We start from the raw sequence: 26,215 nt of genomic DNA on the forward strand, positions 1-26,215 counted from the left end.
GTGTTGCTGAACAAATAAGGTCAATTCATTGATTCCTCACTACTTTTGGTGTAACCCACTCACACGTCTAAAATGGCTTGGACCAAGTATCAGCTGTTCCTTGCGGGACTCATGCTCACCACGGGCTCTCTCAACACGCTTTCGGCAAAGTGAGTATGGTTGATTGATAAACAGGGGGTCTCTGGTGTTGTTTGTCCCGTCATGTTGACCGATGTCCTGGCTGCTGAGATGTGAAGAGAGCACACTTGACTTATGAAGTATTCACCGGGGCTGCATTCCAACACGCACCGCAGGAAAATGCCTGATGTGTTTGCCTAACTAGGCTGGCGATCTTTACCTTTTAGACGCTAGCTACAGATGAACTATAGATTCACGATGAATTTCATAATATACTATATGGTTTAGGGTTGATACGATCGGTGAGATGTTAGTTAGTCGTTGTTGAAATGTAACACGTAAACTTGTGATGTCTCGCTAATCAAAGCGATGTTTCCCACCGCTGTTAACCCGATGTTGTTTGTTGGGACGGTGAGGTCTCGTCTTCGAGATAATGAAAATGAATGTCTGAAAACATTAATCAATGAAAATTAAAGATGTGCTACAATGTGTTAAGACATCGGAATCCTATCTTATTTAAGCACATGATAGTAAAAGTCTCTCTGTCCCTAGTTTCCATTGATCCAATTGGATGCCTAGAGCTACAAGCCTATGCCAGCACAGCAAAAAATAAAACGTCTGTCAATGTTTCTTTTTTCTTTTTAAAGCCGAATAACTTCGTCACGTCTTCTTTCACTTCTGCTATAACTGAAGTCTGATCTCGCACGACCTGATGGTCAGCAGAACTGGAAGCCAGTGTTACACCGAATTCTGCGACCCACCGAAAAGTGTGACCCCAGGGGGCGCTGTTGCATATTTTTTGCAATATGCAACAATATGAGTTTGAAGTGTAGACAGGCATGACAAAAACATAAATAAAACATAAGATCTCCCCCCAACCAATTACCTTTTTATTAAAGGTGCTTAATAAATACATTTGTTTTGATTTGATTAGCATTTTACAGACCTATAAAATGAAAGGGCGTTTAGTACGGACCTTCACTGTTGCTTTTTTACCCATAAAAAGCTAGTCAGTGTTAAATTACGCTGATTTACCCTTGAGCATTTCCTTTTATAGGCTACTGTGAAAAACGCTGTTTAGAATTAATGCTAGTGTCAAGAAGAGAAAGACCCACCGGTGGGGGGAGATCTTATGTTTTATTTATGTTTTTGTTATAATGCAAACGTGCATGTTGCCGAAAACGTGCAACAGCGCCCCCTGGGGTCACACTTTTCGGTGGGACGCAGGATTCGGCGTAACACCGGAAACCGTTTAATGTTAAGTTAGAACATGGGTATAGTACGGCTCACCAAACCTGGAGCACATACGTTTTATTGCGTTCATCTGAAACCAACCAGACTCGAGGTCTGCTCAATGGTCACAGTCCTAATGAAGACTTCTGTTCTACTCGGGGCCATTCAACCTCCCTGACGCTTAATCTAGACGTTAGGCCTATAGGATTTTTTTTACAAGCCCGAGTTCTGTTTAGTACTGCCGCTGAGGTCAAAATATGTGGCATGACAAGGAAGAGCTGTGTCATCATTTAGGATCACTCAAAATTCACACAAAATGCTTACTCCGATTGTTGGACTCTAAAAGTCAATTATTGAGCTACATTGAATTACTCAGTAAATGTAGTACCATTCTGAGAAGGGTGGATTTCGATTTTTTGACATTTGTTTTAATTTGCAGTATATATTATTTTGGCTTAATCATGTAAAATATTCACAATTGCATTGATGGTTGTCTCCTTGCCTCGCAGATGGGCTGACACGTTCAGCGCAGAGGGCTGCCATGGCGATAAGGAACACAAATTCAATCACCCTTTTGTACAGGTACTGTTAGCGCCGTAGAAATGATTGGAACAAATGTTTTGTTACGTGGTAATGGTTTAGACATATTGTTCGTAATTATTTGGTATGAATTGTGATTATTTACTATACCGGAACTCTCGTCACTTTGTCCATAAAAGTAGGCTCTGAAGCTTCTGTATCCACAAATGCATTTCAGTCAGAACTAGGAGTCTGTATCTCCAATGAAACTTTAGAATCCATTCATTCAAACTGTCCCTCTCATGTTATGCCTAGGCAGTGGGCATGTTCCTGGGAGAGTTCAGCTGTCTGCTGGTCTTCCACATCTTGCTGTGCCATGACAAACGCAGACCAGAGCCCTCGTTCAACCCTGGCCAAAGCTTCAACCCCCTGCTTTTCTTTGCGCCGGCCATGTGCGACATGACGGCCACCTCCATCATGTATGTCGGTAAGTGCTCTCCGCGACCCACTCTCGCTCTCTCTCACTGCGTTGTGGGCTGAACTTCCATGGCCAGAGAAGAGGAATGGTGTTAATATCTTTGAGGTTGTTATAACTATGGTTATAATCATCTGTCAGAGTTGGATCCTTCGTAAGTACTGCGATATATCTATGATCCATTTTTAGTGTATCATTTGCCATGCATTGTGCAGAGGTTAGGTAAAGTGAAAGAGGATGTACAATTATACACGTACTTCAGAAACAACTTGGCGGTCTCTGAGACTTTGTCATCTTAAACACATTCTACAAATTCTAGGTCTGTTCACTGAATGAGTGCTGTTTTTCTAAGCTAAAGGGAACGAGACAGATCCTAGCCTCGAAAATCGGCCCCCCATGGCCAGTTCTATTGGCATTGCTATTGAGCTCGCCATGGAAAAAACCCTTTGCTCCACGCCTTTCCCCCCCCCAGCGCTCAGCATGACGAGCGCCTCCAGCTTCCAGATGCTGCGAGGAGCGGTCATCATCTTCACAGGCCTGCTGTCGGTGGCCTTCCTGGGGCGCCGGCTGAAGCCCAGCCAGTGGGTGGGCATCCTCACCACCATCGTGGGCCTGGTGGTGGTGGGCCTGGCCGACTTCATCAGCAAGGACAAGAAGGAGCACAAACTCAGTGAAATCCTCACCGGTAAGGAAGACAAAGAAAAGGTGGTCTCCAGCTTTGCGTCCTGGAGAAGGATTTGACTGTATCGTGATTTCAAAAGTAACAGCTTCTGTATTTATTGGTGTGCAATTAAACTAATGGCAGGTAAAGAGTCAGGAATATCAGTTTTATCTGTTTTATGTTATGTCTTATGTTTGTTTGTGTGTCTCGCAGGGGACCTGTTGATCATCATGGCTCAGGTCATCGTTGCTGTGCAGATGGTCCTGGAAGAGAAGTTTGTGTATAAACACGACGTCCACCCTCTCAAAGCCGTGGGCACTGAAGGTAAAGCACATCCGTTCCACTGCACCCAAACACACTGAAACCATTTTATCTGCTGCTTTTTGATTTCAAAAGAGAAGTAGAGGACAGAGAACGAAGGTAGAGGAGATTCACACGAGGCTCCTATGCTATAATGCCCTCAAACCAGCTAGATTCTGTTTGTACAAGAAAATAATGACAAGCTGCTAGACTTAATCATTTTCCATTAAAACAATGTGGAACTAGTGCGGTGAACAGGTGTGTGCGTGCGTGCGAAACAATAAAATGAAGTGTCCTTGCATTAACATAGTGCTTTCACAGCACTCAAAGCACTTTAAATGTGTGTGATATGAATGTGTCCATTGCTGCCAACTTTGCCGGTGCGCCAGACTCCATGTCACCAGCCTCATCGTTGGCTTGTCTTCCTGCCATGTCCTATGTGGTGACTTCCCCTGCCCTCCTGTCCAGGCATGTTTGGCTTCGTCGTGCTGACGCTGCTGCTCATCCCAATGTACTTCATCCCGGCGGCCCAGTTCACCGGCAACCCCCGGCAGGTGCTGGAGGACGCCCTGGACGCCTTCTGCCAGATCGGCTTCAAGCCCCTCATCCTGGTGGCGCTGCTGGGCAACACGGTCAGCATCGCTTTCTTCAACTTTGCCGGCATCAGCGTCACCAAGGAGATCAGCGCCACCACGCGCATGGTGCTGGACAGCCTGCGCACGCTGGTCATCTGGGCGGTGAGCCTGGCGCTGGGCTGGGAGAAGTTCCACGGCCTGCAGGTGCTGGGCTTCGTGGTGCTGCTGACCGGCACGGCGCTCTACAACGGCCTGCACCGCCCCCTGCTGGCCAGGATCCCGTACTGCGCCGCCTGGGTGCAGGACCACGAGGCAGAGGAGCAGGCGGCCGCCGGAGAGAGGGAGAGGCTACTGTCCGAGGCCAGGGTGCAGGCGGTCGACAGTCCTTGAAGATATCCCCTTCACTTTCTCCGATGCACACACACCTCTGTTAAGGGACTGATGACTGACCCTTAATCCCTCATGGGCTGGCACAGACTGAACACCAGCGTTTTCCGACGGCGTTGTCTTTTATGCACTTGGGGTTCTTTTATGTTATAGTTATTATAACGAAAGAAATGTATCTGATTTCAACCGACTCGTTTGGTTTGTTTTTGTACGTAAAAAATGCTGAACTACATTTTAGTACGTATTTTTGAGCAGGGGAATGTGATGGCCTACAGGCGGGTAAGTCAACCACGACATGCATGCATTAAGAAATGACAAGTAATTGTAACTCATTTTTTACCCTGTTATCTTATTGTATTTCTATTGAAGGGAAATTTCTGGGACCTGTTTGATTAGACTGCTACAGTCAGGGCTTTTTAGAAAGACTTTTTGGACATTACACAGTATTCTCGAAAAACATTTGCTGTATTGTATCTTCTGATTTAAATAAAAAAAAATGTTTAATCCTACTACAGTTATGATAAAAGCCTTGTATGTCTTGTTGCGATTCCTTATATTTTGAATGCTCATATTTGTCTTTCCTAATGACAACAGAATGTGATCAGCATTATCTTAGTACCTAAGTAATTCAAATGTAATAATTTCTTATCCTTCTCAGTTGTTTCATTAAACATTATCTTCTGCAAAATGTTGTGGGGGGAAAAAAGGGATTTCAATACTCATTTCAAGGCCTTGTAGTCAATTTTGCCGGTTGGACTTACTTAAGTCATATCTTTTTTTTTTAGAATATAGCAAATTAGAACTGTCTATAGAATGAATCCATACATTACTTGTCCACATTGACTTCACAGTTCAGCATGCTTGGAGGTCATGGTGGGTAATATTCCCATAATTGAGATCATGGGAAATTTCCTTCCTATTGCTGTAGAAGAGTTTATAACTAATCCAACCCTATTTGATGGACATATGGCAGGTCATGATTTATGATGTATAATGCATAAATAAGGTATATTGGACGAATGTGTATGAGTTAATAGACCCAGATTATTCACATTCAATAGTCATAAATTTACGTCCAAAACATGTATCTAACTCCTCACTCCGTAAGATTTCGCAGGGTGCCATCTTGTGAAACAAATGTAATTTGTTTCATAATATTATATATTATATAATCATATTGCTCGATGTAGAGCGGCATGCACTAAAAGCTAATGCTAGTCAAAAACGAAATTCATATTTAGTAATTTAGCAGATAATTGTATCCAAAGCAACTCACATGTGGCTGTGAATGAGCAGGCGGGTGAGTAACGGTAGAATGAAGCAGGCCTTCCGAGTAACCAGTTGAGGCCCGTCAGCCGAACTCAAAGGTACAGGCTCTGTCGACGATTATCGCCTGTCTCAGCCTACATCTGTTGGCACTGCCGAATAACCCAACATGTTCTCTTATGATCTTAGATAGCCTTAAATAGAGGTCAGAGGTTAAGACATGGGCATAATGCGATCCTTTGGGATCAACACTTGCCAATTTAAACAGCTCTGTCTTCGGGAGAAAGGAGGACACAACATCACGTTTCCGTATGCATCCCAATGCGTTCAACAAGTTACTATCTTGAGCCACTTCTGTGTGAATAGTCAAATTGGAGGATGTGACTCAAAGGTAAAATGACCGGAAACATATCTAATTTTAGATCTAATAATTTATCAATTTCTGTGAATAAATATTGTCTTATTTGCCCATATTTGGCCACGTTCATTAAGACAACTTCATAACACAACGGTTAGGAACGGGTTCGACCTCACCTAAATGTAGGCCTACCGCTAGATGGCAGTGTATGAATACAAGTTAAAAGAATGCGCACGCAAATCATGCTGTCAACGGTACAAATTGCATTTATTGTCGTTAATCCATGCATTTATAAAAATGTAATTCAAACTGGATTTATATAGCTGCAGGAAATTCCGAGAAAAAATATTTGATATTTTATTTTAGGGAAAAGGGGTTTGTTGGAAAACAAGATAGATGATAGTTAGGCCTAATGTGAGGAGCTTGGTTTCAGTTGGAGATGCTTATGTTAAAAGAAAGAAGATGACCTCAAACCTTCTCCGAAAATGCTAACAGAAATGAAACCCAGGTTTATAGGACTGGAAATACTTAGGTCTAGTCTACTTTAAAGATAAAGCTTACGAGTGTTCTGCGCCAAATCCTTATAATAGAGCACTCTCTCTTTATTGGTTTTGTTTAAAACCAAATAGCCTTATTTACCCATACGCCGTTCATGTCCCTTCCAAATCCCTATACAATAAATAGAGTAATTACATGGGAATAGGTCATTAAATGACATGCCTTCTATAGGCTATCATTACCATTATTATTTTTATTATAATAATTGTAAGTTTGGAATTGAAATAGCTGATAATGCAATAAAAAGTATCGGTCAAGTCAGTGGTTCCCATACTTTACACCCCTAAAAAATGTCAAGGTCGACTCGTTTGAGCAGAACCCCCAGTCTCTCAGGCGGAGCGAGTAGTGCACGTAGGGAGCAGCAGGGAGATTATAAAACCAGAGAGTTTTTAAATGAACGCAATTTTTACGAAACACGTAATTATTTATGAAAAAGACACACAATTGTGTTCACATTATTGGGAGCTATTTGTCATCTCCTCGCTATCAAACAGCCTCCGTTGGGAATCAGCGCTCTAATTAAGGTGGGCCAATTGGGCTGAACAGCTCTTTTGGATCAGCGTCCAGAACACTATTGTTTCATCTTGTAGAATATCTCGCCCATTTAAATTCGTTTGTATTTGCAATTTACTTTTAGGTGCCTGAAAGATTAACTTCCAGAAGTCTATGAGAGAAGACTGGTGCACTGATATTTTGAGTATTCGTTACCGCTTTTCATATAGGCCTAGTTTGTGCATGGCTAACAATAAAACACGAATACTGTTCAGCAATTTCCTAACCTTAATCGTTATCCAATGTAGATTTAAATGAACGCGGACTGGTCCAATGGTTTGCCCAAAACATTTTCATCGGATTCAGATGTGAGGCTGGCTGGCGGCCAGACCTTAAACCGCTTTGCGCCTCCAGACGCGTGATGTTTGGAGTCAATGTCTGATGAACTACACGAACCTGCACATTTTCCATAGCTGCTTGTTAATATGACAATTAATTGGTTTGGCTTACGCATGGTCATAACAAATAGTTCCAACGCGCGTCAGTCTGCTTTATGTCAGTGGCGGAAAGTTGATCTAAACAACTTGTTGGCCCCAGAGCCTGAGTCAAGGCCTTTACTCTGCCGCGGCTCGGTCCAACCGTAGTAGGTCACTCCACAAGGTGGGCCCTTAAAGCCTTAATCTTTTAAATCATTTGGTCCAGAGTGTTATTTCATTTCTTTATTCCCAGTATTTGCATGTGGGTTACTGGATTGGGTTCAGATATGTGGCCCGTTCACACAAGGGCCCGTCGTGGCAGCGTGCCATGCTGCGGGAGAAAAAACAGTAGGCTCTAATAGTTTGTTATTATGACCTTTTGTCTTTCCATTAGTCTCGCCTTCTATTCAGCGCAAGTGCTCGGGAATGCTTATGTGATTTACCCGTGTGTACACTGCGCCCGGTGACTTGTGGAGGGCCCTAAACCCGCCCCGCAAGAGACGCTTTAATCTACGGGTAGTTCTCATGTAAACAGATGGGTCGCTCATAGGGCAGTGAGTTACCGTCATATCGAAAAGTTTCCATAAATGAACAACTTAGGTTGTTGAACATAGAGGGCAAGGGGAGGTGAGTGCGATTAGTTGATCCCTGTAATGTCTATATAATGTATTTCATAGTGCGCCTCCTGCTTTTATCCAGAACAAAGAGCAGATCACCAGACCACGAATGGGGATGACGCATATTATCGGGTTCATCTCAGACATTGAGATTAAAATGCTACAGGCCATATTGTGTGGGCCTACTTTGGTTTGAGGAAAGAAATTGCTCTTGAACGTGTGCAGGTCTATTATACGACTTTACGCAGAATGCTGTTTGGATAGTCCTATATGAGTTACTTCGGGAACAGAAAAAGATCTTTCTATGAACTCTTCCTCAAAAGTCTTATAAGAACTTGTTTTTCCATCTCCCCATAACGTTTAATATACCCGCTTATGTCTCTGTCACCATAATCATGTTAATCTTACCAAACGATGTAGGCCACATTAGATCTTTCTAATCATGCACTCTCCGGGAGACGTCATGTTAACATTACATGTACTATTGACTCATTTATTATACTTCTTGTAATTATTTTTTATGCTACTTGAAATGGAAAATAGTTTGCAGATCAGAATGAGGCTCTCCTTCCTTGCCTTTTATCGCACCGGTGCGTAAGGCTATAGGAGCCATCCCTCCCTCAGCATGTAATTGATAGAGGATCCTGATGTTGTAGTTGCTAAACTGTAAACAGAAAAAATAAGCGATTCGTCACGGGGGGGAGCTGCTCGGACATGAGTAGACCTATTGTCGAGCACTGTCCGTGCGCATTAGGCTACACTTATCGTGACATAGATGAACTGTCGAGCCATTAATAAGAGAGAAGGGTATAAGTAAGGATGGATTTGAATGGGTCCGAGGTCACATATAGTGCCACATCTTGTTCTTGTATAGACTTCAAACCCTTTCCTCAGAACTCACTCTCTCTCTCTCTCTCTCTCTCTCTCTCTCTCTCTCTCTCTCTCTCTCTCTCTCGCGCTCTCTCTCTCTCCCTCTCCCCCCACCCTCTCTCTCTCTGGATGTGATGGCAGTGTGCCATACAGAAGGCTGTGTACAATGGCCCAGGTCCCATTAAATCTGCGAAAGTTCCTTCCTGAGGCAAACATTGCCAGAAATAGTCATGTTGGCCTGGGCTCGAGTTTTTACAGTGGAGCAACAATAATTCTTAGTTTAATAATGGATTTTTTTTTTCATAATGTCCGCTTGCTTCTGATTCAGCTACTGGTTTATATGGTAACCTTCTCATTGAGCTACCCACAGCCTGATAAGGACTTCCTGAAAAACACACAGCGAGCAATCAAGTCCCAACAATGGCGCTCGAGCGCTGCTTTGTGTTCTAATCATGTTGTTTATGGGATGTGACCCCATGTCTAATTATACCTTTCGTTTTCACACAAAAAAGGTCCTCATGTTTTGTAAATGTTGTTGGTCTATTAGAAAGTACTGTTTGTATTGTATTGCTAACAGTATTGTTAGCAAATCATAGCCTTTATATTTCTTACCGATTTTCAAACTTCATTTTTTTTAGTGTTTTAAGACTTACTGCTCATAAGGAAAACGTCTGGGGATGAATGAACGAATTAATAAATAAATAAACAATATAAGCCTAATTATAATAATCTTGAACAGGGTTATTCTTAAAATAGGCCTACCCTATGTTGTAGGCCTAATATGATATTAATGCACTTCTAGACTTCAGCCTCGCTAAAGATGCCCATCGGTTTGAGAGATTAACATATTTTGGTGAACCTTGAGGAGTCTAACGGCAGAGAGACACATGTTTGTGTCATCACAGGTTTTTCTTTAAATATAAAAATATATAAATTCGAATTTACATTATTATTATTATTATTATTATTATTATTATTATTATTATCAACATCATTATTCATTTGTTATACTGTTAAATGGTGGCTTCTCTAAAATAAAGACAATGGTACACCTTTTTATTCGTACAAATAACCTTTTTCTTTTGGATGGCTGCACTTTTCCACCTCGCTCGGATTGTGAAAACTATGGGAACGAATGTGGCCGGGCGTCTGTGTGTGTGAGAAGTGTCGCTGTGTGTTAAATCTTCCCACTAGAACCTCATCAGCACCTGAAATAACTCGGGCGAAATAACTCAGTCGTGCTGGCCCGCTGTGTCTCCTGCATCCTCTTCCCTGGATTGTTTTGACTGCATATGATCGAGAGAAAAACCCGTTGTATCCCATTTCTAATTTTAACCCGGAAAAGTGTCACTCGAAAACACCATGATAGGAGGCAGGGTCAGGGTCATAGAGGCTTCCGGCAATATGAATCAAGACTAATGAATGCCTGCGTCTGAAGCCATTGTTTGAGCATGTTGAATGTAAACCAGAAACATGCAATTCAAGCGCTCAGAGATTTATGACAATAAAGACGCGCACGCACGCACGCATCCTATGCGCACAATGGCGCACTATGCGTGCGTGCGCAACTGCGCTCGTTGTCACGTCGAGTACTTTACTGCGTTTAACCTCTGGCAGAATCGTTAAAGTATTGCAGTTCAACTATAGAGGATGTCAATAATATGCTAAAGAAGACAGAAGGTAAAAGAATAGACACATGTTTTAATCTGTTTCCATCAAGCAGCATATCAATTATTATTGTTGTTGTTGTTGTTGTTGTTGTCTTGAATAAATTCATTATTATTGACATGACAGCATGATGTCAGCAGCCAATATATTCCCATAACACTGTGTATTTAAACGCTTACTGACTTATCTAAGAGGTAACGGGTACATCTTGAGGGGCCCCTCGGATGAAGTATGGCCCCTGCAGTAAATTTTGTTGGGCTGATTGGTTGTGGAAGGGAATAGGTTTCCTCTGTTTATTATGAGCATGGGGGCGGATTTGCGTCACGGTGCAACTTGCAAGTCGAGATAAAGTTGCACAAATAGCAAAAAAAGGAAGTTCTAACACTCATTATAAAGTTTCCCCCCTTCAACTCCGGAAGAAATAAGGATTTCTGCTGTATCCTAGAATACTAAAACATTTTCTATTTTAAGTACAAATCTACCAGCCATATCCGCTCATTTAACACGAGTCACAGCCCATCAAAAACAGGATGACATGAACATAATATAAACTCTAGGTCGAGGTATATCCGATGATTGGACGGGATGTTTTCAACGCTCTGAACATTAATACATAATACCGTTTTTAAAAACACATTAAAAATCAGGTTTTTTGTTCTTTTCAACATTTAACTCTGTAATGTTTCGTTGGCCTATTGTTAAATACAAAAGACAATCGCGGGCGCGCACGAACACACACGCACACACACACACACACACACACACACACACACACACACACTACACACTTGAGTTCAGGGACATACGTGGTTGTATTTAGTGATAGTAAAAAGTTGTTAAAATACATGTAGGCCACACACACTATGCTTCTTAAATTAAATTGATTAAAAAAATGATTATACTTCTCTTTACCGCTTCTATACTACTATAAATAATAATAATGATCATAATAATCATAATAATATTTGGTCTAATAATATTAACACCACAACAATTATCATCATCATTATAATATACAGTGGCTAAACGTGCTGCGTGTTTCTGTGCCTGCGTGCTCGTGGGGAGGGGGGTGGGGGCGTGGCGTATTGTTGCGGATGGATGTCAGGCAGGGTACGGTGGGGGCTGCCCGCTCCTCGCTTATAGAGCCAGATCAATCCCTCGTCTAGGGATCAGAATGGGTCTTGAGTGTCACGCTCAGTGACATCTGTGTAGGCTACACATCATCTACATTGCGAGGGAGTGATAGGCGCGATACAAAACACTCATTGGACACCAAGCGACCAATCAGTGTCAGAGAAACGGACTCGAGAGTGGAACTACTGCGCCGGGATCTCAGAGTTGGGAGAACGAAGGTTGGCACTTGAAGAAGAGGACGGACCACTTAAACAGAAACTGATAGCGCGGTACAACCCTCTCGTTCCTCTCTCCCTGTTCCCTCTCGCTCTCGTCTTTTCGCTCATATCGTCGTTTCTATAACAAACACTGAACCGAGGTAAAGAGAAAAAAAACAAGCTCAGGGATGTATACGGCTGGGCTGAATCCGTTTTACGCATCTAATTTTAGTCTATGGTCCGCTTATTGTGCGGGCGGGTTCGCCCTGGATACGATGAAGAAGCCCTCGTTTTGCATCGCAGACATCCTGCAGGCCGGGCAGGACCCGGAGGGCATCCCGGGGTCCTCGGCCCTCATGGTGCACATGGGACACCGCGCGGCACAGCAGCAGCAGCAGCAGCAGCAGTCCGGCGCCTCGCCGCTGCGCCCCTCTCCCGTGGCGCCCGACTCGTCCATGTTTGGCGCGCGGGTCAACGCGGCGTCGCAGTACCACAGACACGGACTACAGTTGACCTCCGTCTCGAGGACCTTTAACCACCATCACGCCCCGCCGCCCTCGAGCAAAGACCTCAAATTTGGAATTGATCGGATATTGTCGACGGACTTTGACCCAAAACACAAAGAGCCCACGTCGTTAAGAGGTGAGCATTCTGCTTTTTGTTTCTTAAATCGCCTTAAAGATGTATCACGGTGTCACTCTTAAGGTTCACATGTTGTGAACTTTAATACCAGGCAACCACATTTGTTGCACAAAAATTTCAATTTTGTGTTTGTCATCATTGCAATTGTTAGTAAATGTTACACCCTACATCAACATTATCATTTAATTACAACAGCACAGTCCAGTAGCTCGTTTAAACGCCACATGTAGAGTCACTAGTGTTGGACCAGTGTGGAGGGTCAGATGTCCACATGCAGAACAGAACTAATAGCACAACATCCCTTTCTCAAGTCACCCCGGCACAGGCCTATATGTCTCCAGAATATCTCCGTTTTCTTCTGCTCACCATAGTCTATCCCTGGCTCTGAAACAGATCTGACATCTATTGTTAGCTCAAACCGTCAGTCAGGGATTCACCACGTCTCCGTTCAGCCTGCGCCGGGCCAGTACTTCTCGTCCCTAGACCCCGGGATGAACGACGCGTCCTCCATGATGAGTTCACTAGGCGGCAGGCAATCAGGCAACCCGCATCAGTTTCAGGACACCTTCCCAGGTAGCCGCCCGCACACATATAGGATTAACACACACACACATACGCACTCTCTCTCACACACACACACACACACACACACACACACACACACAAACACACACACCCACACACCCTGCCTCTCATACACACACGAACTCACACTCACACACACAGACTAACGTGGGAATCGAGTTCACATTGTGCATATTTTTGTCACTCATCTCTTTGATTTTTAACCACTCGACTGGTCCTTTTTGCAGGTCCATATGCTGTCCTCACGAAAGACACGATGCCCCAGACGTACAAGCGGAAACGCTCGTGGTCAAGGGCGGTGTTCTCGAACTTGCAGCGAAAGGGACTGGAGAAGAGGTTTGAGATACAGAAGTACGTCACCAAGCCGGACCGGAAGCAACTGGCGGCGATGCTGGGCCTGACAGACGCACAGGTCGGTCTAATTGTACGCGTGTGGTTAAAAAGAACAATCTATTGCTCAATGATGTACAAAGCACGAGGACGAAATGATGTCCACTTCGTGCTCACTTAAACCACTTAAATGCTCATGTCATTATTATACTGAGTTATAAATATATTTTCAAATATAAAAAAGTTTTTGTGGCGTTGTCCGGAATGGTCTTTCGGATAAATATAGGCCCCAGCTTGCGCAATCAAGGCCTTCCCGTCAGGTCATCTATTGAGGGTATGTAGGGCTCAAGCTTCGACTAATATTTTGAGCATCGACTTTAATATAGACAAATACAATAATATATTTGGTCAGGTTACATGTGAGCAGTGGACATCAAATAAGTAGGCCCAAATGGAAGAAAAGAATAAAAATTATAACGGAGAATAGTTAATACAAAACGAAAAGAGGCTTTGTCTCCGCTCCATAATAATAATACATTGATACGAGTGATTATACATTGATGGATCAACGTGTCGCTGCGGTTCCCGCCTGCAGGTCAAGGTGTGGTTCCAGAACCGACGCATGAAGTGGAGGCACTCCAAAGAGGCCCAGGCGCAGAAGGACAAGGAGAAGGAGCAGCCAGACAAGGGTCCCGCGGAGGAGGCCGACACCAAAGAGCCCGAGGAGTCCGAGTGCGACAGCGAGGCCAGCGAGTCCGAGTTCGAGGAAGGGGATAAGAGCGACGTGGACATTTGTGAGCACAACCAGACGAGCGTGATTACCGCCGGCAGCGGGCCCGTGATCAGCGCCGGCAGCGGGCCCGTGCTCAGCCCCTGCAGCGGGCCCGTGAGTACCGTGGAGATGGCGCCGGTGGGGGCCGCTGCTGCAGAGACAGGGGTGACGCAGATGTTAATATGAAGGAACTATGTCGTCTTGAGTGTTTGCTTTGTGGACATTCTCTTGTGTACATTTGTATAGGCACATTTTTGATGGACAATTAGAATTGTTTCGAGACGCATCTGGAGAGAACCTTAAAACCAGTTTTTTTTTTTTATTGCAATGATATTTTCTCTCTGATCCTTGACGTGCATGATTGTTTTTCCTTTTTTGAGGGGAAAATAGCCCGGTTGTGAATTTTGTTCGGTTGGAAAACACTTGTTTCACCTTCTTAAATGTCAGAACATCACGAGTGTTCATGCATAGTGTCTCGATTTGTGTAAGACCTGCATATATTTTGGTAATAATTTGCACTGAAATAATGTAAATAAAATATTTCTTACTTTAAATTTGAAAGACATCTTATTTATTTATTTATGAATGACACCAAATTATTATTTTGCAATTAATTGAAGGTCTAATGAAATCAATATTCGTCATTGGTGGTAGTGGTGTTTCTTCGGTCTCGTGTTATTTTAATGGTTTTGGCTTGAAGATCTTTAGGTTATTTATGTTCGTTTCTAGCTCTAAAAAATTGCATGAATATTTTTGGGTTATTAACCATGTAGACCTATTGTTTGTTTTAGAACATTGGCAAGGGTCTATACAGAATACTTTTTTACTGATAAAATGACTCGTCGTCTCTTAAGGCTTATTGCCTAAATAAAAGATCAGCCTAATACAGCCTATCCTGCTACAGATCTAGGCCTATATTTGAATGCAACAATTCCATATTTCATTTTATTTTATGTAAGCCTAAATTAAGTCTAAGTTCAAATATTATTGCAAATTAGGCTATCTTGTTTAGTAATGTGACCTAAAAACACATTTGTGTCATATAGGCTTACCCTGTATGCGTCTGGGCTAGAGCAGAACTAGACTCACTCACGTCTCTTTCAAAAAAATGCATGAGAGCCACTTCCTCCTTATGACTAAATAATCAGTTCTTCATCTTATCTCCCTTTTGCTGGCAAAATTAATTTTATTTGCGTATTTTAGGCCCACTTGGAAACGTGGTATCTTTTGCAATCTGGTGAAGCAGAGGGGTCTTCCTACACGTAGTCTGTATTCATTAACCGGCCCGGGAAGTCGCGGATATATGGCCTGTATTTACAAGGTTTCATGCAATGCAGGGCTATGTAACAAAAAAAAGTCTCCGTTTTAAAACGCCTGCGTAAATGTATTATTGGTTTGATCATCTATTTTCTAACCGTCCCTACGCTAATAGGATATTCGACTACATTCATTGTTAAATCGATGCACCATCTGTTTTTTTATCCTATAGCCTAACCTATCTGTCATAATAATTTAAAAGTCACTATCATCAGTAACTTCAATTGAATAAAATAAATAATTCCATCGTAATAACTATAATTTATTATTAATTAGATAATAATAAATAATTAAATTAAACAGGGATTTTTGATCACATGACGTCATAAATTGATCAGCGGAATTATCGTTAAATCGACTACGTTCACAGACTGCAAGTAGGCGTACAGACTACAGGTAGTCTTACAGACTACAGGTAAACTCACAGAATATAGGTAGGCTTACATACTACAGGTAGGTTTACAGACTACAGGCAGGCTTACATACTACAGGTAGGTTTACATAATACAGGTAGGCTTACAGACTACAGGTAGGCTTACATACTACAGGTAGGCTTACATACTACAGGCAGGCTTACAGACTACAGGTAGGCTTACATACTACAGGCAGGCTTACAGACTACAGGTAGGTTTACATACTACAGGCAGGCTTACAGACTACAGGTAGGCTTACATACTACAGGCAGGCTTACAGACTACAGGTAGGCTTACAGACTACAGGTGGTCTTACTGTAATAAAACACTTTAAACTTAACTTAAAATGATACCATGGTCGATCGATGAATTGAGGCCTTTTAATACGTACCAGCCTGAACTAAACCCTTCATTATCATTATTCTTACATTATCAAGTATTATAATGCAACGTGCAAAGACGTGAATACACATGGGGTTTTAATTGAGTATAAACTAAATATTTAAAAACAATAAGTAGGATAACCCAGTATTCCGTCCCATTTGCCCACAATCCTTGATTTGGGCAAATTATTTAAAATATTTATACACATATTTCCCTCAAAAGGGTTGCTGATTTTTCCTTTGGATGAAACGTTCTCAGACAATGTCTGAGAACTGTTCTCATTTCAGTTTTTCTTGATAAGATTGTCTTGCTGAGCCTATGACCTTTTATAGGGTTCCTGTTTCAGTGAGTCGTCAGCAGTGCTGCAACCCAACCGGCCCACACAGATCCTGCGCTTCCACATCATGTTAGAGGACACCAACCTGTGTGACCCCAGCACCCCTGCAGACCACCAGAAGCCTCCCCCCCATACTCTCCCTCTCCCTCCCGGAAAGAGGAGCAACCCTCTTCCGGATTAATCCCCACATCTTGAATTTCACTCTCACTGCTACACAGCACTACCTGCCGGGGTCTTCAGCTGATTGAAAGATCTGTATGTACACGGGGAGCCCCCCAAGCCAGAGCAAGTCTGAGCTGAAACGGACGGCCCCCGGGACCCTCTCACGGTCCTCCTTTTGGGTCCAAACCCAGCACCTAAATGAATTGTGGCCTGTCGTGGGGAGGTGTGAGTGGGGGGGGGGGGGGGGGGGGGGAAGAGAGAAAGAGGTGTGGGGGAGTGTGTGTGGGAGGGTTATGATAGCCAGATTCCAATGGAATAAACCAAAAGTGCCGGACACTCTATCAACCAAATATAACTGTTAAGGCTGCGCCATTTAAAACGTCTGGGCTGGGTCGCGTCTCGAATGATCCCCGCAAAGCTGTAAATTACGTGAGTATTTGCAAATGTAAAATAACAATAACAATCCCAAACGCTTAACATAATACCGAGAGGCCTTGATTTGTGAACTGTCCGCGGGACTTTTATGAGCAGGACAGGAGAAAGTCCATCTGGCCTGTATTTAACGTCAGCCTCCTCGCCTCCGTTAAAAGCTATGCGTCCTGTATACGTCCCTCTCTTGGCAAGCCCCGCCGCACGCTGACCCATAAAACAAACCCGCCCCCAAGAGTTCTCGCCGTCCGTATTTAAAAACGCTTTGAAAAAGTAACTGTGCTAAACAAATGATGGCTGTGGAGGTAGTAGAGAGGTGGTGGTGGTGGTGGTGATGCCGGGGGTGATCACACTCACACACACACACACACACACACACACACACACACACACACACACACACACACACACACACACACACACACACACACACACGCTGGGTGAGGGATTAGCAGGGCTCAAAGCTGTGACGGCTCACCGGGCCCTGAGACATTATCTGCGGGGTTGTGTGATGGTCGTGGGGGGCGAGGGCCCCCAGCCCGGTGTGTGGTTGTAATGTGTCAGAAGCAACATGTGAGAGATAAATAACCCCATAGCTGAATCAATCAATCAATACAGAGGCGATAGCATCGTATAGATTGGTCCCAGTGCGGCCAGAGAAACGGCATGTGTTACAACAAGAGTGTTACAACCAGAACTTACTTCTTTGGTCATTCCGTTTTTTGGGGGGTTTTCTTCTCTACTTTTGGGTCATGTCACTGAATTGATGGACACATGCGGCGTCAAGGAGGTGAATGTCGGTGTTATTAGGTGAACATTGACATCAACTCACAAGAGCGTTATTGTGCATGGCTTGATTGAGTTCGAAATGTAAAAAAAAAGCCAAAAAGAATCCAAACCTCAGGATATGAGACATACACACAATCCCCCCGCCAGGAGCCATGACTCTCACAGAGCACTCAGGGCAGGGGTGTTTAACGACGGAGCGAACACGCATTTACTCAGCACTCAGGTGCCGAGGAGACAGTTCTATTTCCCCCCCCGACCCACACCCACACACACACACACACACACTGAGACCATCTCAATGGAGCGTTTTGTCCCGCCTGTCTAACTGGGAAACCCTGCCTTGCTCTGTGTAGGTGGGTCCGAGCCTTCAGGGGCTTTTGTTCTATCAAACTCTGATTTAAGGGGATTGGCTATGGTGTTTTGGGGCTGCTCTTTCCCTAAATGAGCCCGGCCCCTGAGTCATGCATCATGAGAGACGGTTTCCTCATGAGACTTAGAAAAACATTATGATGCTGTGCGCAAAAAAAACTTTTGATTTGAAAAGGTGCCAGAGACGTTTCCAGCCATCCTCCTGGGTTTAGATCCCGTTTTGTGGATTCCCATGTATCACAGGCTTTATTTATGGCCTTTATCCTGCTGCCGGCTGGGAGTTCTCCACGTGAAACACAGCTCAGAGACGCCCTATCTGCAGTTGCTATGGAAGTAATTGTTGATTATAGTGAAACAGAGAACCTCTCATTGACTAAACCACAGCCGCTCGGGGGAGAGTTTATGTTCGATATAACCCGCCTATGAAATATTACCAACATAAAGGCTGCATGGAGGCCAATCTAGGAACCGGCTCCTCCAAATATAGTTAAGTTTGTATCAACTCTCCTTCCCTTTCATACTTAACAGTCAATTATCAGAAAATACTACAGTTCAACTGGTGTCCACGGGCTCTGTGGCGTCGGGCCCCCGGGAGCCCAGAGGGCCCCCGCAGTCACAGACTTCCAGCATGTTCACCCCGCGCTGAAAGCTGAGCCCCTCGTACAGAAGCTGTCGCCACATTTTCAAAAAAGCCACATTATTGAGTGCTTTTTTAACATGGTTGCAGTTTCCAAAAGTCTTGGCCTCACTTTCAAAATCGAGCCCTTGCCAACAGAAGGGAGTGGAAGAAGTGGAGAAGAAGAGGAAGAAGAGGATGAAGAAGAGGAAGAAAAAAAAGAAGGCATCTCAAGTTAAATTTAAAGACGTGTTTCTCTTGGATCCCGGCAGCACCGCTATAAACCAAGGGAGACATTTTCATGCTCCACATTTTTCATGGTTTCTCTCAGAGTTTCCTCCCTTCCTTTCTCACTCCACCTTGGCTCCAGAGGTACCTCGCGCTGCCGTGGACGGGGGCCCGACCGCACCACAGCCGACGGGGCACCGAACGCGCGCACCCTGGCCGCGCGCGTTCCTCCAGCCATAAGCAGACTCTGAAGCCCTGGGACCTCCCTCCTCCCTCCCTCCTCCCTTCTCCTATCCCCTCCCTCCTCCCTCATCCTTCCCTCCCTTCCCTCCTCCTCCCTCCTCCCTCATCCTTCCCTCCCTTCCCCCCTCCTCTCTCCTCCCTCCTCCCTCCTCCCCCTTCTCCTTCCTCCCCCCCCTTCTCCTTCCTCCCTGCGCCCCCGTGAGGACCGCCCTGCAGAGACAGCACGCCCCACCTGGGCGGCAATAATTAACACTCTTTCACCGCCGTCCTCCAATAGCACTGTGCGTACACGCACTCGGAGGTGATTACCGAGCATAATCCGTTACGCTCCAGCGAACCTCGGCTTTAACACCCTCTTCTCACTTATTTTGTTCATTTCACCCCCATCTTTTTTTTTGGACGAGGCCTCAGAAGGAGTGGTTTCCATGGTGGCCCGCAGCTCATGTGGTAAATGACCTAATTCTCAGCGAGTGCCGAGGTGTGGTGTTAATTAGGGAGCGTTAAGCGGCCCGTTCCTATGGAGATTTAATTCACTGAGTGATGTTCGCCCAGGGAGGGGCGGGATTATGGCCTCGTTCTGAATATATATATAAATGTATATTTATATATATACATCATATTTATAAAAGACCTCTCATTTCCCATGACCTGTCATCAGCAGCACATTCTGTGGCCTCTCCGAAGAGGAGTTGAGCTTTCCTTACATTTTTTAACAGCAGTTAAAGTTGGCTTTTAAACCCCTTACGTCAGAGGGCCTTCCTTCCAAAGCTTCACGGGGCTGAGTTGCTGTTTTCCAAACGACCGCGTCACATCCAGGAGATTACCTTTTTCTTCTCTGTTAACCTCTTGACTCACTTGGTTCAGAGACTATGAGACAATTAAGTTTGTTATTTATTTGATTCTAGACAACGCTGAATGCCCAAACACTTTTAAGTGTCAAAACACAACTGAAACTGTGTAACATTATCTACGGTGGCTGAATGGGGACAAATGGTGCAATTGTGGTTACCTGCATGGCCACATGGAGTAGAATAGAGAACAGACCAGTGCTGAGTATAGCTTTCCCCATTTCTCCTTTTTCACTCATATGGTGACCAACAGATGCAGCTGTATGGTGAACGGCTTCAACGAACCACCGTGCAATGAAAGACAAAGATAAACTTTATTGACATTGAGACCCAGCTATTACTAGTCCTTCATACAGGACAATTTTGTGCATTCAGCAAATAAGCCACACAAAACTCTTTCCAAGAACATGCTGAGGGTAAAATAACTCAACTATGCGTGGCATAAAAATTCCAATAACAGACCTGCGTCACACAGAGACCTATTTATGAATTCAAAATGGCTAAATACCCAAGAGGCAAGAGCTCAAGAAAAACGATCCTAAAGAGTAGCCACACTGACGGACATTGACTTAAGAATCTGTTATCGTTGAGCGCATGTTGCGGTGGTTCTAATGACTCAACCTCAGAAAGACTGGAGCATGATGGGAGCGACCCGGACCGCCCAGGGACCAATCACACGATCGACACATGGCTCATCACTCAAGGCTCTTATCTCGCAACTCCCTTACTATCTCCCTATGTGTTGTAGTATTACCCCTGGTGGTGGTCGTTACAGCATGTGTGTGTGTGCGTGTGTCTCTATACCCGAGTGCGCATGTACGTGCACAGAGAAAAAAAGAAAGGGGGCCACGCGGTGTCAACAGCCTTGAGTGTGCACACTCGGGCCCCCCCAAACTGATACTGACGGATTATGGAGGAATTCTCCCTCACGGCTCTCTGCTTGTTAAGGGGAGGAGAGGGCAAGAGCGAGAAAATAAATAAAGCGTCACTTGGGTTTGTCTTGTTCGTGTTCCAAAATAAACACAGCGGGCTTAGGGGGATTGTCAGGGCACCAGACCCAAACCAACCGCCGCGCGGTAACTCTCCCATCTAAACACTTCTGCCGCTGGAACCCTGCACTTGTGTGCACGGAGGAGTGGCACACATACACACACACACACACACACACACACACACACACACACACACACACACACACACACACACACACACACACACACACACACTCATCTCCACGGCAACTGGAGGGAAGACACACAAAAGCGAGAGTAGGCAGGTCGATTTATAGGAGGCGCGGCTCAGTTTCACATCCCTGATTCCCTCTTCCTTCCAACCGACTGGGTAGTGCGACCGCAACACGGCTGAGAGGCTGGTATTGCTGACCTGATTTTCATTTTGTTGTAGCCTTTTATACTCAACGTGAAGTGGTTCAAACCAAACAAAGCAAAACACTTTAATGCATGGAACAAGGTTATGGTTTCTGTGATTTTATGTATGCGTGTGTGTTTGGGCTTTTGTGTGTGTGTTGGCTCGTGCGTGTGTGTGTGTGTGTCTGGGCTTGTGTGTGGGCGTGTGTGTACGTGTATGTGTCTATGTGTTCATCTATTCAGACACACAACCATATGCCTGTGCATATGTACACAGTTCAGATGTGTAGAAAGGACACGATCAGGTGTCCTGTTAAACTACGTCTGACCTCTGTGTTGAAAAGTGTAGACGAGCGAACGCGTAACCTCGCTAACCTGTACGTGTGAGTGGCTAAGGGCTGCGGTGTCCTGCAGATTTCCATAGGAACATATGAAACTCCACAGCTGGCCCGATCGTTGAGTGCTTGTCGATGTGTGCACGTGGGTGCACAGTAAGGGTGTCGCCGCACGGTCAACTCCCCCTCGTCAAGCGAGATGGAGTCATTACCGGCTCAACAAGACAAACCACTGCAAAACAATAAACACCCCGTGATTGGAGGCAAACCAATCTGAAGGAAAGAACCATTCAACTAACATCAGTGGCCTTCAATGAACAGTCAAACCATCACCAAAGGCCCCACAAGTCAAGGCCATTTTTTAAGTTCCCATGAATGAGACTGAGATCAAGGCATCTAAATAATAGCAGATCTTTAAAAAAGAAAAGAAAACTTTGGTTTGGCAGAACAGCATATTCAAACTGAAATCAATATAATTACATCATCATGTGGTATTTGTATTTATCCATGTAAAGGTCCTCTATTTTAACCACCAGTTGTGATGTTAATTAGCCATTGCATGACATTTGGAAATGAACCCTCTAGTACTGACATAACATAGGAGTGTCCACCCAGATGTATGATGGATAGATCAACCAGCTTACACAGTGGACTTAGCCAACTGGTTGGTCGATCCATCTATCCATTATACATCTGGATGGACACTCCCATGAGAGATGTCACTACCTTGTAGTAAAATGGCACAGCATGTACAGTTTATATCAACTACACCTTACTCTTCAATAACTCCTAGAATTTCTTGCAGAGTGTGCTTGTCGTGTTTGTTGAGAGACCTTGTTTTGATGGTGAGTCTACACCTTAAAGAGTTTATGGTTGGCTAATGTTAGGTAACATAAATAAAAGGTGGTCAATAAGTATATATTTTAATCCAAATAAGGCCACTGGTCATGTATATGGCTATATGGTCACATTTACGTTACTAATAAATGAGCAAACCAATAATTATTGTGTACTGTGTACATGGACTGAACAAGATGTGTAGTTCATCTGTTGAAGATTTGTTGCAAAGGCTTATTTTTGCAAATACAAAATGGATATGGATACATTTTTTTATTTGAAATTTCCCCAATTAGTATTACAATTGGAATGAACAACAACAAAAGGAATCCTTAAATACACTTTTTTTGGACCTATCAAAAGGACAAGATGACCAACAAGTGGTTCATATATTTTATGCACAAAAGATATCTTTTGGAAATGCTTTAATTTTAACTTAATTACTTAATTCCCGGTAGTGCGAGTTAATAACCGTTAACAGGGCATAAAGTTCTGTAAAATTAATCAAGCAAAATTGTAAATAATAAGCTACAAACACTATAGGATTAAGGTCCTGCTGCCGCTATGAAGAAGGATTCCTCCGCTCCTGTCCCCGCCGTTCCCACACGCCTCTGCTCTGTTCAGTCTCCGAAGCGGAGCTTTACAAGGACTGCAGTTTATACCAGGAGACACAGGCTGTAACATCGGACCATAAAACCCAGTGTCATTTTAATTGGGGTCACTTGTACAGTGGACACGCATACCAAAAAAATAAGAAATAAGATCTCCCCACATGGGAGAGTGACTCCATTGTTGCATTGGTTTGTGAGTCACCCATTCATACCGTACAAATATGTTGTATTTGTGGCCACAAGTCAATATCCTGAATTTAACTTCCTCTGATAAACGTTTGACTCTGAGGACTCGCAACATCCATCAGGTGGTTCTCCCGAGTTGCGGGTCGTGACCTACAACACTCTAAGACCGCCACACCTCTGCTGTCGGGCCCTCGGAGGGCTGCTCTGTATACACTCTGCAGCCGGAGCGCTGGCCTTTGTCACGGCTCTGGAGGTGCAAGCTAACGGATTAGTGCAAGACAACAGGGCTCATTGTGGACTCAAATTGTCATAGAGATCCATTGCATTATCCACTAGTGTAAGACATGTCAGATTAAGGGGCATGGGGAGGTGGGCCACCCAGCACCCTCTAGTCATAGACACGGGGGCTTTGGCATGGCTCGTTGGGAGGAAAGGCTACAGGCAGCATTTCAGTACTCACGATCCAATGAGTTGCTACCTCCAATGGTTTGCACCATAGAGATGTGTGTCGTTCCACACAGATCCCTCTCTTCACAAGTTTCAGTGTGAGTAAAAGTGACGACAGAGTGGGAAAGAGAGAGAGAAAGAGAGAGAGAGAGAGAGAGAGAGAGAGAGAGAGAGAGAGAGAGGGAGGGAGAGGGAGAGAGAGAGAGAGAGAGGGAGAGAGAGAGAGAGACAGAGAGAGGGAGAGAGGGAGAGAGAGAGAAAGAGCGAGGGAGAGAGGGAGACAGAGATAGACAGAGAAAGAGAGAGAGAGACTGAGAGAGAGAGAGGGAGACAGAGATAGACAGAGAGAGAGAAATAGAGAGAGAGAGAGAGAGGGAGACAGAGATAGACAGAGATAGACAGAGAGAGAGAGACAGAGAGAGCGAGAGAGAGAGTGAGAGAGAGAGAGAGAGAGGGAGACAGAGCTAGACAGAGAGAGAGAGAGAGAGAGAGAAAAAGAGAGAGAGGGGGAGATACAGAGAGAGAGAACGAGAGATAGAGACAGAGAGAGAGAGGGCGAGATCATCAGGAGTCAAGGCCACTAGAATTCCACTTTTCACACAATTATAGTGCAATTGACGATGGGCCTTAAGACAGAGGTACATCTGGTCTACATTACGACTGGCGATGGTAGGCAGGGCTCCTTAGCAGCCTGGCGGCGGGGGCCACACCGGGGCCTTGCAGGCACATGCCAGCCTCTAATTACCGCCCCTGGGAGGGAGGGGCCCGGGGCCATACGTCACCCATGGCCCAAACAGGTTTATTGCTGAATTTCCATAAATACATATAAAAAAAGTCTCTCTCATATTTTACTATGTTTTGAGACGCCGATTTGATCGCGCTAAGTTGCGGCTGAGGCAGGATCTCAGTGGGCCGGCCGCGAGTTGTGGTCGTCATGGCAACGCATCAACTCTGTTTGGACATAATAAGATAAACAAGAGATTCAAATATACAACTGTATACACTACCGAACTTCACGTGCTCCTTCACTTTCTCCAACACTTGATAATGCTGGCGTTGTTCAAATAGCAGGATGTTTGATGAATGAATGAACAAATAAAATGAGCCACAGGCTTGTTTCATACATACCTCAATGCATCTTGAAGAATAATAATACACTGCAATGTCTGGACTAATAAGATACTCCTATGTGCCGACCGATCTACAAACACTTTTCATTTTACGGAAAAAATAATTAGATAACAACCAGTTCCTTACCTTTATCACCAGAATTGAGCGATTAAAACCGGTCAAGAATGTAGCGCCATGTACACCCCCATAGGAGCAGGAAATAAAATCGTGGAGGAAATTATTTAATCCTTCAGGATATGATTGGATGCCCAAAACATGCCCAAAACAAAGGATAGCCAGGTGTGAACAGGAAACATGGTTATATGGTTAAAATGGAAAAATGTTTACAGCATTACAAATGACGTTGTAGAGCAACAAACATTGTAGAAGAATGTTCACAATGTATAGAATTTATTTAAAATTGACAGAATGTTGTTGATCATTTACTTTATTTGAATTTGGTAACCACTAGCATTAATCTATTTTTATATGTAATATATATATATATATATATATATGTATTTATAATATGATCCAGCCCAATAGCACCACAATTATCTTAAAAATTATCAATCAAAACTAATAACACAACTTCAATAATATTACTCAATGTCAAGGTCTTCATCGCACAATTCTATTACACACAATCATTTTTAGAATATGTCGGACCAGCAGTGGCTGAAAGTTTGCGCAATGTTTACAATTCATTTTCTGTGGTATGAAACAAGCTGCCATCTCGTTGGGCACACGCTGTGAATGTATGGCCTTTGAGGGAAAGCATTACCTCAGAGTTATCTAACGCAACACATTGCTCTTGTGGCCAGACAGGAAAGCATATTGGTAACCTGGTGAAAGGCTCCCCGTTACTGTGTGTGCTAACCGATATGGAGTAAGCAACCAAAGTGTCTTGGGTTTTCCATCACAACCAACCAGTCATTAACTGGTTCTCACGACC

General features: G+C 44.1%; 2 protein-coding genes across 3 annotated transcripts; both read left to right on the forward strand.

Annotated features, from left to right (window-relative positions):
* Positions 1–4,821, forward strand: slc35f6 (solute carrier family 35 member F6). The gene is made up of 6 exons (XM_079754139.1): positions 1–149; positions 1,860–1,932; positions 2,185–2,356; positions 2,817–3,029; positions 3,219–3,329; positions 3,774–4,821. Exons 1-6 carry the CDS (start codon positions 73–75, stop codon positions 4,268–4,270), a joined length of 1,143 nt encoding a protein of 380 aa, XP_079610265.1. The 5' UTR covers positions 1–72; the 3' UTR covers positions 4,271–4,821.
* Positions 4,822–11,795: 6,974 nt separating this feature from the next.
* On the forward strand, positions 11,796–14,745 carry hlx1 (H2.0-like homeo box 1). Of its 2 annotated transcripts, XM_079753553.1 has the most exons (4): positions 11,796–12,545; positions 12,939–13,118; positions 13,358–13,542; positions 14,056–14,745. In XM_079753553.1, exons 1-4 carry the CDS (start codon positions 12,092–12,094, stop codon positions 14,416–14,418), a joined length of 1,182 nt encoding a protein of 393 aa, XP_079609679.1. In that variant the 5' UTR covers positions 11,796–12,091; the 3' UTR covers positions 14,419–14,745. The 2 variants fall into 2 exon arrangements, with proteins under 2 accessions (XP_079609679.1, XP_079609680.1); XM_079753554.1 differs by lacking the exon at positions 12,939–13,118.
* Positions 14,746–26,215: the final 11,470 nt, after the last annotated feature.

The sequence above is a fragment of the Pollachius pollachius genome (genome assembly GCF_949987615.1).
Source record: "Pollachius pollachius genome assembly, chromosome: 16".
Lineage (NCBI taxonomy): Eukaryota > Metazoa > Chordata > Actinopteri > Gadiformes > Gadidae > Pollachius > Pollachius pollachius.